This window comes from Hemitrygon akajei, chromosome 2 (assembly GCF_048418815.1).
Source record: "Hemitrygon akajei chromosome 2, sHemAka1.3, whole genome shotgun sequence".
NCBI lineage: Eukaryota > Metazoa > Chordata > Chondrichthyes > Myliobatiformes > Dasyatidae > Hemitrygon > Hemitrygon akajei.
Genome location: NC_133125.1, coordinates 186,224,616 through 186,236,817, shown reverse-complemented (window position 1 = coordinate 186,236,817; position 12,202 = coordinate 186,224,616). Strand labels below are relative to the sequence as shown.

General features: G+C 53.2%; 1 protein-coding gene across 1 annotated transcript in view; it reads right to left on the bottom strand.

The window, feature by feature from the left end:
* The window catches only part of kifc1 (kinesin family member C1), a 102,609-nt gene that overhangs the window by 17,960 nt on the left and 72,447 nt on the right, over positions 1-12,202 (bottom strand). Inside the window, exons 11-13 of the mRNA XM_073036434.1 lie at positions 8,636-8,809; positions 2,182-2,349; positions 1,310-1,448 (exon numbers count right to left, since the gene is read on the bottom strand). Of these exons, the coding sequence (XP_072892535.1) occupies positions 1,310-1,448; positions 2,182-2,349; positions 8,636-8,809 (481 nt within the window). The remainder of the gene's footprint in view (positions 1-1,309; positions 1,449-2,181; positions 2,350-8,635; positions 8,810-12,202) is intronic.

Here is a 12,202-nt window from a genome sequence, read left to right as displayed (position 1 = left end):
TTACTCTTTGGAGTGAAGCAGGTTAAGAGGGGACTTGAGAGAGGTGTATCAGATGATAAGAGGTATAGATCGAGTGAACAGCCAGAGACTTTTTCCTAGGGTGAAAATGACTAATACGACGCCACATAATTGTAAGGTGCTTGGGGGAAAGTATTGGGGGAGGGAGAATGTCAGGGGTAAGTTGTTGTTTAAATACAGAGTGGTCGGTGTATGGAACACACTGCCGGGGTGATGGTAGAGACAGATACGTTAGGGGCATTTAAGTAGATAAGCACACGGATGAAAGAAAAAGGGGAGGGCGATGTGAGAGGGGAGGTGCAGATTAGTTTTAGAGTTGGTTAAAATGGAAATCATTATCACATTTTTTGGGACTGCCCTGTTATCAAAAACTATTAGAGGGGGATGCCCTACAAGACATCTTTAAATGTGAAATACCCTTAGAGAGTAAGACCATATATTTGGGATATATACCTCAAGAATGGTTGAAAAGAGATAAATATTTAATGAATATACTGCTGGGGGCCGGTAAAAAGACTTTTACTAGGAAATGGTTATCACAGGAGAGCCCAACTTTAAATGCATGGATAGAAATTGCAATGGACATTTACAAAATGGAGAAGATAACAGCATCTGTTAATCATAAGCTGGAACAATTTGATTCATACTGGGAAAAATGGTTTAACTACATAACACCTCATAGGCCTGATTTTATTCTCACAAATCAATGAATCTGGTGTAAAAAGATCACTCCCTACTTGTACATAGTTTTCTCCTTTTGCTTGTTTTTTCTCTCCACACTTTTCTATAAGTATATACTTCAGATAAAAACTTTGTGATTTGTGATATATATGATTATATGATGTACAATGTCTGAAATACATCTTATGGAAATGTTTGTTTGATGATGAACTTCAATAAAAAAATAAAATAAAAAGCTAGCTCAACATTGTGGGCTGAATAATGCAGCAGCTGCTTCCAGCGTGGGAAATAGATAGTGCATTACTCTGTAGTGTGATCAGCTACATTCAGAGTGGGAAATAGATAGTGCATTACTCTGTAGTGTGATCAGCTACATTCAGAGTGGGAAATAGATAGTGCATTACTCTGTAGTGTGATCAGCTACATTCAGAGTGGGATAAGTAACTGAGCAAGTAATGGAAATGACTGGGAGAAACAAGAATCTCACAATGAAAGACAGTGGAATCTGACCACTGCGGCCTGGAAAACAGAAATGACAGCAGCCACCATCCATTAGAATTCAATGACAGATGCTTGGGCTGAAGCCACGCACATTGGGGTAGGTACTCACATGTGCATTGCAGACCGTGGGCAGAATCCGTCCCTTCTACGTGCAGCTGGAAGACGCTGTGGCTTCGCGAGGAGTGATCATTCATTGCGGTTTTTGCCACTGATCGGTTAGCTTTTGCAATGGCAATCAGTTTGTAGACCTGCGGGGAGAGCAAAGAGCACTCTCACACCAGAATCCATCCACCCACCCCACTACATCAGTCTCACTGTGGAGGTGTTGAACGTGCAGAGAGCACGAAGAGGAGGTTATTGACCTCCTAAGAGGAGCAGACAGCCCCAATAGTCATTAATGTCAGTACCATGGAACAGCAAATGAAGCATTAAGTCAACCAAATGATGACTTTATATTCTTCATGCCAATTCCCAAGAATGACTCTGTAGAACTGATTAAGATGTCCAAATTTAGAATAATACAATTTCAATGGGGTCCTTCACCCCATTCTGCTGTGTTCACCTGTGACCCTATCCCACTCTGATCATGGGTGAACCAGAAGCAACGTACAAGGGGGTAGAGATACAGTGTGGTTAGGCCCTTCTGGCCTTTTGAGCCACTTTACCAGCTTTACCAGCCTCCCCCACCCCCAACAACCCCAGTTAGCCCCAACCTAATCATGGGACAAGTTACAATGACCACCTAGAACGTGTTTGAACTGTGGCAGGCAACTGGAGAAGCCCCACTCATTCCACGGGAGGGCTGGAGTAGTGTCGCGTTCAGTTTAATATTTGGGGGCAGTGACCAGAGCAGCTGCAGACATGGACAGCCCGACAATGTTAAACGCTTGCGACCAGTTCTAGACAACACCCTATCTGTTCTCTGATGGAGAAAGGATAGAACACTCAACGTATCTCTGGATGGAAGGTAGGGATACGTACCTCTTCCTGTGTCTCAACACCCACGTACTTGAGGTTTGTCACGTGGAGCTGCTGATTGGTGCTGCTCAGTTGCTTGATCTCATACTCAACATTCTTCTCCGGTTTTCTGACCAGCAGGTCGCGGATCGTTTCATTGTAGATCTCCAGAAAGCTGACAGTGAACTTGTACTGAAACCAACAGACAGTACTCACAAGTCCATTAATAATCTAATCATTCACAGGACACTACAGGCCCAAGTAGTAATCTGTCTCGTCCCATCGACCAGGGCTCTTCATATCCCTCATCCACATACCGATCTAAACTTCTCGCACACGCATTGCCATCTTGCTCCACACTCTTGAGTGACAAACACGCTGCGTCTAAACAGCCTGAACCCATGATCTCAGGATGTAGTCCCAAACAGCCACAGCAGAAAAAGCCTGCTTGCATTTACCCTATCTATACCACTCAAAATCTATCAAATCTCCCCACAACCCTCTACTGGTGTTACCAGGAGAAAACCTGACGTAGAAGTGTGGTCAATGGTAAGGCCCTTCAGCCCACACATTTATACTGACCACAAGTGAAGGAAGGCCTCTGCTGCGTCTTGTTGACTGGCAGCTTTCGGTGCTGAGGAACCTTGAACCTGATCTTTCTCACTGCTTGGATAGTGAGGGTGGGGTCACCAGCTCTACCCTCCCATTTCAGACACCATCTGTGTGTGTGGGGGGGGGGGGGTGTGGTTGGAGGTCACACACAGTCTGGGGAGGGGTTTGGAGGTCACACAGTCTGGGGAGGGGATTGGAGGTCACACACAGTCTGGGGAGGGGTTTGGAGGTCACACACAGTCTGGGGAGGGGTTTGGAGGTCACACACAGTCTGGGGAGGGGTTTGGAGGTCACACAGTCTGGGGAGGGGCTTGGAGGTCACACACAGTCTGTGGGAGGGGTTTGGAGGTCACACAGTCTGGGGAGGGGCTTAGAGGTCACGCGCAGTCTGGGGAGGGGTTTGGAGGTCACGCGCAGTCTGTGGGAGGGGTTTGGAGGTCACACAGTCTGGGGAGGGGTTTGGAGGTCACACACAGTCTGGGGAGGGGTTTGGAGGTCACACACAGTCTGGGGAGGGGTTTGGAGGTCACACACAGTCTGTGGGAGGGGTTTGGAGGTCACACAGTCTGGGGAGGGGCTTGGAGGTCACGCGCAGTCTGGGGAGGGGCTTGGAGGTCACGCGCAGTCTGGGGAGGGGCTTGGAGGTCACGCGCAGTCTGGGGAGGGGTTTGGAGGTCACGCGCAGTCTGGGGAGGGGTTTGGAGGTCACGCGCAGTCTGGGGAGGGGTTTGGAGGTCACGCGCAGTCTGGGGAGGGGTTTGGAGGTCACGCGCAGTCTGGGGCGGTTGGAGGTCACGCGCAGTCTGGGGCGGTTGGAGGTCACACGCAGTCTGGGGCGGTTGGAGGTCACACGCAGTCTGGGGAGGGGTTTGGAGGTCACACAGTCTGGGGAGGGGTTTGGAGGTCACACGCAGTCTGGGGCGGTTGAAGGTCACACGCAGTCTGTGGGAGGGGTTTGGAGGTCACACAGTCTGGGGAGGGGTTTGGAGGTCACGCACGGTCTGTGGGAGGGGTTTGGAGGTCACGCACGGTCTGGGGAGGGGTTTGGAGGTCACGCACGGTCTGGGGAGGGGTTTGGAGGTCACGCACAGTCTGGGGGGGTTGGAGGTCACGCAGAGTCTGGGGGGGTTGGAGGTCACGCAGTCTGGGGGGGTTGGAGGTCACGCAGTCTGGGGGGGTTGGAGGTCACGCAGTCTGGGGGGGTTGGAGGTCACGCAGTCTGGGGGGGTTGGAGGTCACGCAGTCTGGGGGGGTTGGAGGTCACGCGCAGTCTGGGGGGGATGGAGGTCACGCGCAGTCTGGGGGGGTTGGAGGTCACGCACAGTCTGGGGGAGGGGCTTGGAGGTCACACAGTCTGGGGGAGGAGCTTGGAGGTCACACAGTCTGGGGAGGGTTTTGGAGGTCACGCGCAGTCTGGGGGGTTTGGAGGTCACGCGCAGTCTGGGGGGTTTGGAGGTCACGCGCAGTCTGGGGGGTTTGGAGGTCACGAGCAGTCTGGGGGGTTTGGAGGTCACGCGCAGTCTGGGGGGTTTGGAGGTCACGCGCAGTCTGGGGGGTTTGGAGGTCACGCGCAGTCTGAGGAGGGGATTGGAGGTCACGCGCAGTCTGGGAGGGGATTGGAGGTCACGCGCAGTCTGGGAGGGGATTGGAGGTCACGCGCAGTCTGGGGAGGGTTTTGGAGGTCACGCGCAGTCTGGGGGAGGGGTTTGGAGGTCACGCGCAGTCTGGGGGAGGGGTTTGGAGGTCACGCGCAGTCTGGGGGAGGGGTTTGGAGGTCACGCGCAGTCTGGGGGAGGGGTTTGGAGGTCACGCGCAGTCTGGGGGAGGGGTTTGGAGGTCACGCGCAGTCTGGGGGGTTTGGAGGTCACGCGCAGTCTGGGGGGTTTGGAGGTCACGCGCAGTCTGGGGGGTTTGGAGGTCACGCGCAGTCTGGGGGGTTTGGAGGTCACGCGCAGTCTGGGGGGTTTGGAGGTCACGCGCAGTCTGGGGGGTTTGGAGGTCACGCGCAGTCTGGGGGGTTTGGAGGTCACGCGCAGTCTGGGGGGTTTGGAGGTCACGCGCAGTCTGGGGGGTTTGGAGGTCACGCGCAGTCTGGGGGGTTTGGAGGTCACGCGCAGTCTGGGGGGTTTGGAGGTCACGCGCAGTCTGGGGGGTTTGGAGGTCACGCGCAGTCTGGGGGGTTTGGAGGTCACGCGCAGTCTGGGGGGTTTGGAGGTCACGCGCAGTCTGGGGGGTTTGGAGGTCACGCGCAGTCTGGGGGGTTTGGAGGTCACGCGCAGTCTGGGGGGTTTGGAGGTCACGCGCAGTCTGGGGGGTTTGGAGGTCACGCGCAGTCTGGGGGGTTTGGAGGTCACGCGCAGTCTGGGGGGTTTGGAGGTCACGCGCAGTCTGGGGGGTTTGGAGGTCACGCGCAGTCTGGGGGGTTTGGAGGTCACGCGCAGTCTGGGGGGTTTGGAGGTCACGCGCAGTCTGGGGGGTTTGGAGGTCACGCGCAGTCTGGGGGGTTTGGAGGTCACGCGCAGTCTGGGGGGTTTGGAGGTCACGCGCAGTCTGGGGGGTTTGGAGGTCACGCGCAGTCTGGGGGGTTTGGAGGTCACGCGCAGTCTGGGGGGTTTGGAGGTCACGCGCAGTCTGGGGGGTTTGGAGGTCACGCGCAGTCTGGGGGGTTTGGAGGTCACGCGCAGTCTGGGGGGTTTGGAGGTCACGCGCAGTCTGGGGGGTTTGGAGGTCACGCGCAGTCTGGGGGGTTTGGAGGTCACGCGCAGTCTGGGGGGTTTGGAGGTCACGCGCAGTCTGGGGGGTTTGGAGGTCACGCGCAGTCTGGGGGGTTTGGAGGTCACGCGCAGTCTGGGGGGTTTGGAGGTCACGCGCAGTCTGGGGGGTTTGGAGGTCACGCGCAGTCTGGGGGGTTTGGAGGTCACGCGCAGTCTGGGGGGTTTGGAGGTCACGCGCAGTCTGGGGGGTTTGGAGGTCACGCGCAGTCTGGGGGGTTTGGAGGTCACGCGCAGTCTGGGGGGTTTGGAGGTCACGCGCAGTCTGGGGGGTTTGGAGGTCACGCGCAGTCTGGGGGGTTTGGAGGTCACGCGCAGTCTGGGGGGTTTGGAGGTCACGCGCAGTCTGGGGGGTTTGGAGGTCACGCGCAGTCTGGGGGGTTTGGAGGTCACGCGCAGTCTGGGGGGTTTGGAGGTCACGCGCAGTCTGGGGGGTTTGGAGGTCACGCGCAGTCTGGGGGGTTTGGAGGTCACGCGCAGTCTGGGGGGTTTGGAGGTCACGCGCAGTCTGGGGGGTTTGGAGGTCACGCGCAGTCTGGGGGGTTTGGAGGTCACGCGCAGTCTGGGGGGTTTGGAGGTCACGCGCAGTCTGGGGGGTTTGGAGGTCACGCGCAGTCTGGGGGGTTTGGAGGTCACGCGCAGTCTGGGGGGTTTGGAGGTCACGCGCAGTCTGGGGGGTTTGGAGGTCACGCGCAGTCTGGGGGGTTTGGAGGTCACGCGCAGTCTGGGGGGTTTGGAGGTCACGCGCAGTCTGGGGGAGGGGTTTGGAGGTCACGCGCAGTCTGGGGGAGGGGTTTGGAGGTCACGCGCAGTCTGGGGGAGGGGTTTGGAGGTCACGCGCAGTCTGGGGGAGGGGTTTGGAGGTCACGCGCAGTCTGGGGGAGGGGTTTGGAGGTCACGCGCAGTCTGGGGGAGGGGTTTGGAGGTCACACGCAGTCTGGGGGAGGGGTTTGGAGGTCACGCGCAGTCTGGGGAGGGGATTGGAGGTCACGCGCAGTCTGGGGGGTTTGGAGGTCACGCGCAGTCTGGGGGGTTTGGAGGTCACGCGCAGTCTGGGGGGTTTGGAGGTCACGCGCAGTCTGGGGGGTTTGGAGGTCACGCGCAGTCTGGGGGGTTTGGAGGTCACGCGCAGTCTGGGGGGTTTGGAGGTCACGCGCAGTCTGGGGGGTTTGGAGGTCACGCGCAGTCTGGGGGGTTTGGAGGTCACGCGCAGTCTGGGGGGTTTGGAGGTCACGCGCAGTCTGGGGGGTTTGGAGGTCACGCGCAGTCTGGGGGGTTTGGAGGTCACGCGCAGTCTGGGGGAGGGGTTTGGAGGTCACGCGCAGTCTGGGGGAGGGGTTTGGAGGTCACGCGCAGTCTGGGGGAGGGGTTTGGAGGTCACGCGCAGTCTGGGGGAGGGGTTTGGAGGTCACGCGCAGTCTGGGGGAGGGGTTTGGAGGTCACACGCAGTCTGGGGGAGGGGTTTGGAGGTCACGCGCAGTCTGGGGAGGGGATTGGAGGTCACGCGCAGTCTGGGGGGTTTGGAGGTCACGCGCAGTCTGGGGGGTTTGGAGGTCACGCGCAGTCTGGGGGGTTTGGAGGTCACGCGCAGTCTGGGGGGTTTGGAGGTCACGCGCAGTCTGGGGGGTTTGGAGGTCACGCGCAGTCTGGGGGGTTTGGAGGTCACACAGTCTGGGGAGGGGTTTGGAGGTCACACAGTCTGGGGGGTTTGGAGGTCACACAGTCTGGGGGGTTTGGAGGTCACACAGTCTGGGGGGTTTGGAGGTCACACAGTCTGGGGAGGGGTTTGGAGGTCACACACAGTCTGGGAAGGGGTTTGGAGGTCACACAGTCTGGGGGATGGGAGTTTGCCTTACATTTATCAGAGTTCTATTCCCTCTGCCATTAACGTCAATTAGAAGTCTTCTCAGTAACTCTACTTGGTTTATCACACCTCCGTGTGGCCAATGGACCCAATAACCATTCTCTGCTAATCTGTCACTATCCCATGCTTTATACCACCAGGCATTGTTGGATATTCTGAGCTCTGAACCCTCTTGTGTGGACCATGTTAAAATCCTCATTCTTCTACATCAAACATTGCCCTCAGGAATTTGTTGCCTCTCCAAACACAGGGTCTATAACCAAAAAGCTCTGCTAACCATCTTTGATTCGTAGTTCCAATGCCAAGTGTGGATTGATCCTCCCTCAATACCTTCCTTAGTTTTCATCTCACAGGCCTAGAATCACCTGGCTCACCCCGGAACCAGATTAGTTGCCCTCCAGTCACCAGCACCTCAGTTGAATACAAGTACACGGACAGGAGGGGTATGACGGGCAATGGCCTGGGTAAAGGCTGATGGAACAAGCATGGATTAGATGGGCCTTGTTTCTGTGCTGTAGTGTTCTCTGACCCTGAAATTTCCTTCAGCTTCTGACTCCCGGGGATTTAATCCATTGAGGTATTAAATCTCTTTTCAATTGTTCACTGTAGTTGTAAACATGGATCAGCACAGTGTTCGCCCACAATGTTGTGCGACCTTTAAACCTATCAATCTAACTTTTCCTCCCCACGTAACCCTCCCTTTTTCTATCATTCAGGTGCCCCATCTCAAAAGCCACTAATGTATTTACCTCTACCAGCACCTCTAGCATAGCATTCTACACACTCACCACTCTGTATAAAAACTTATCTCTGATGTCCCAGCTCTGAAACACCCCCTCTAATTAGCCATTGCCACCCTGGGGAAAAGCCTCTGGCTGTCCACTCATCTCAGCGTGACCCTGAAATATATCTGAAACTCTAAAGTCTTTATGGATTGATAACTTTTGTCAAATGGAACATGGCAAAGTGGACACTGTGCTTTGCAGCTCATTCAAGATGGATACCAGATTATTTAGGAATGGAACAACCTCAAAGGCGTGGAATTACTGTACTCTAAACATAAAAATTATCTGTTTTGAGCTGTAAGCTACCTACCAATGACTTCCTTTTCAAGTAATAAATGAGCATATCATTTGTGTTTGTTGTCTGCTACTGTAAAGTAACTAAAAAGACCTATTTAGCTGAAAAGTACACGACAATGGTGAATATAGGGAGACGCATGCCAACTCACCATCCACCCCATGCTCTCCAGTTTGTGTGCAGTGGTGAAGAGCTGATGGACAGCACGTGGGATCATCCCCCTAGTGTCCTGTGTGAAGTTATCGGGTCCCTCCATCGTATAGGTCTTGCCACTGCCCGTTTGACCATAGGCAAAGATGCACACATTGTATCCATCTAGGGCAGACTGAGTGAGAAAGACAGACAAGGTCACAGCGGGGCAAATAATCAGACTAAGTCTACCACAGATGGTCCAAGCCTGGCTGTGAAAGGAGGACACGGCTCGTAAAAACACAGAACTGTGGAAACGCCAACAGAAGCTCATCCTTTGAGAGAGAAAGGCATATGAAGTCATGAGGTGAAAGGGCAAGTTACGGGCTGTCAGGACAGAGCTGCTATGCCTATGCCACAATAGACATTACTAGTTTAAGAAGAAATAATGAGACAGATTCAAAACCATTCTGTCATTATCTTGGGCACACAACTCTGGCACCAATTACAGAATTCCAAATCGGATTGGAAACCTATTCCACCTTCAATGAAATTCATGCAGACCATCATAACTACGTGGCATCACTGAAGCTGGAACAAACTCCAGACCTTCATTTGTTATACACACTCAGTGGACACCATTATTTATTATTATTTTTATTTACAGATTATAGTGCAGAACAGGCCCTTCCCTCAACAAGTTGTGCCACACAGCAACCGACCGATTTAACACTAGCCTAACCACAAGAGAATTTACAATGATAAATTAACCAGTATGATTATGGGGAAACTGGAGCACCCGGAGGAAACCCAGGTGGTCACGGGGGAGACATGCAAACTCCTTACAGATGCAGGCGGAATTGAACGTCCCGAGCTGTGATGGTGTCGCGCTAACAATGACTCTACCGCGGCAGCTAGCACGATGCTATCAGAGCTCAGGGTTCCACTGTACACCTCCTCGTTGATACAAACATCTCATCAGCATGCAAGCCTGGTCAGGAAGTTCAGACCAGATGTCAGAAGTGGGAAAAAATGTGATCTAAGTGACTTAAGAATGATTGCTGGTGCCAGATGGGTAGGCCTCACACCGTGGACAGTGGGGCACCGAGGAGCGTGGTAGAACAGAGGGAGCTGGGAATACAGCTCCATCATTCATTGAAAGTGGCGTCGCGGGTTGTAAAGGAAGCTTTTGGCACATTGGTCAAAGTATGGAATACAGGAGATGGGATATACGTTGAAGTTGTTTAAGACATTGGTGAGGCCTAATTTGCAGTATTGAGTGCAGTTTGGTCACCCATCGACAGGAAAGATGCGTAGGACTCTCAGTACCAGTAACTGTGGTGTTAACTGTTCAGGCTAACAAAATGGTTTCTCTGTATTGTTATAATGAAATGGCTTCTCTGTAATGTTATTTAATGCTGTAATGGGTTTCTGTGTCTGGAATGTTTGGGTTATGACTGCAGATAAGGGGGGGGAACTAACCAATGGAGAATGGTTATGCTATCTTGTATGTGTGAGCTGAGCGGAAGTTTGCGGTCTTTTTCGGGAGGTGAGTGAGGAGGACGGATGTGTGAGGAGCGGACAGCGGTTCCAGGGCAGCAGATACTGGACGTCGGCGGTTCGGACGGTGGCTGAAGGCTCAGAAGATCGTTGTAGATGGAACCGGAGGCGTGAGCTCCAACGTATTAAAATATTATGTGCGCAAACTGATAAACTTACTGATTTGGCACCTTTAGGTTATTTGTTTCTACTAACCCATCACTAGGAAATAACTATAAAGTTGCAATTATTTACTCGCCTTTGGGGTATTGTCTGATATTTGTGTTGCGAGCGTGTGCTGGGGGCATTACACTGTATTTACACCAAAGTATTGCACTATTGGCGGGGCGACAGCAGTTCACCCTAGACAAACAGGGGTAAATTGAGGGCACAGATGCTACACATGTAAGTAAGCTTAAAACAGTGCAGGGAAAACTTACAAGGATGTTGCCGGGTCTGGAGGACCCAAGTTATAAGGAAAGTTGAATATATTAAGACTTTATTCCTAAGAACGTAGAGCAGACTGAGAGGAGATTTGATGGAGGTATACAGGTGTAATGCAGACAGGTGGGACTACAACCAGAGGCAATAGGTTAAGGATGCAAGGTGAAAAGTTTAAGGGAAACACGAGAGGAAACTTCTTCACTCAGAGGGTGGTGAGAGTGTGGAACGAGCTGCCAGCACAAGTGGTACACGTGAACTCGATTTCAACATTTAAGTTTAGTTTGGATGGGTACATGGATGGTGGGCTATGGTACCGGTGTTGGTTGATGGCAGTAGGTAGTTTAAATGGTTTTGGTATGGACGAGATGGACTGAATAGCCTGTTTCTAAGCAGAACTTTTCTACAACTCTAGTACACTGATGTGCAGAGGAGCAACATGTTGAAACTTGTAGCGGATGGGGAGTAACGTACATGGCTTGTAGAGGATGGGGAGTAACGTACATGGCTTGTAGAGGATGGGGAGTAACGTACATGGCTTGTAGAGGATGGGGAGTAACGTACATGGATTGTAGAGGATGGGGAGTAACGTACATGGCTCGTAGAGGATGGGGAGTACAGTACATGGCTTGTAGAGGATGGGGAGTACCGTACATGGCTGGTAGCGGATGGGGAGTAACGTACATGGCTGGTAGCGGATGGGGAGTACAGTACATGGCTTGTAGAGGATGGGGAGTAACGTACACGGCACGTAGAGGATGGGGAGTAACGTACATGGCTGGTAGCGGATGGGGAGTACCGTACATGGCTCGTAGAGGATGGGGAGTAACGTACATGGCTCGTAGAGGATGGGGAGTAACGTACATGGCTCGTAGAGGATGGGGAGTAACGTACATGGCTCGTAGAGGATGGGGAGTAACGTACACGGCACGTAGAGGATGGGGAGTAACGTACATGGCTTGTAGAGGATGGGGAGTAACGTACATGGCTTGTAGAGGATGGGGAGTAACGTACATGGCTCGTAGAGGATGGGGAGTAACGTACACGGCACGTAGAGGATGGGGAGTACCGTACACGGCACGTAGAGGATGGGGAGTAACGTACATGGCTCGTAGAGGATGGGGAGTAACGTACATGGCTCGTAGAGGATGGGGAGTAACGTACATGGCTCGTAGAGGATGGGGAGTAACGTACATGGCTTGTAGAGGATGAGGAGTAACGTACATGGCTTGTAGCGGATGGGGAGTAATGTACATGGCTTGTAGAGGATGGGGAGTAACGTACATGGCTCGTAGAGGATGGGGAGTAACGCACATGGCTCGTAGCGGATGGGGAGTAACGTACATGGCTTGTAGAGGATGGGGAGTAACGTACATGGCTCGTAGAGGATGGGGAGTAACATACATGGCTCGTAGAGGATGGGGAGTAACGTACATGGCTGGTAGCGGATGGGGAGTAACGTACATGGCTGGTAGAGGATGGGGAGTAACGTACATGGCTGGTAGAGGATGGGGAGTGACGTACATGGCTTGTAGAGGATGGGGAGTGACGTACATGGCTTGTAGAGGATGGGGAGTGACGTACATGGCTTGTAGAGGATGGGGAGTGA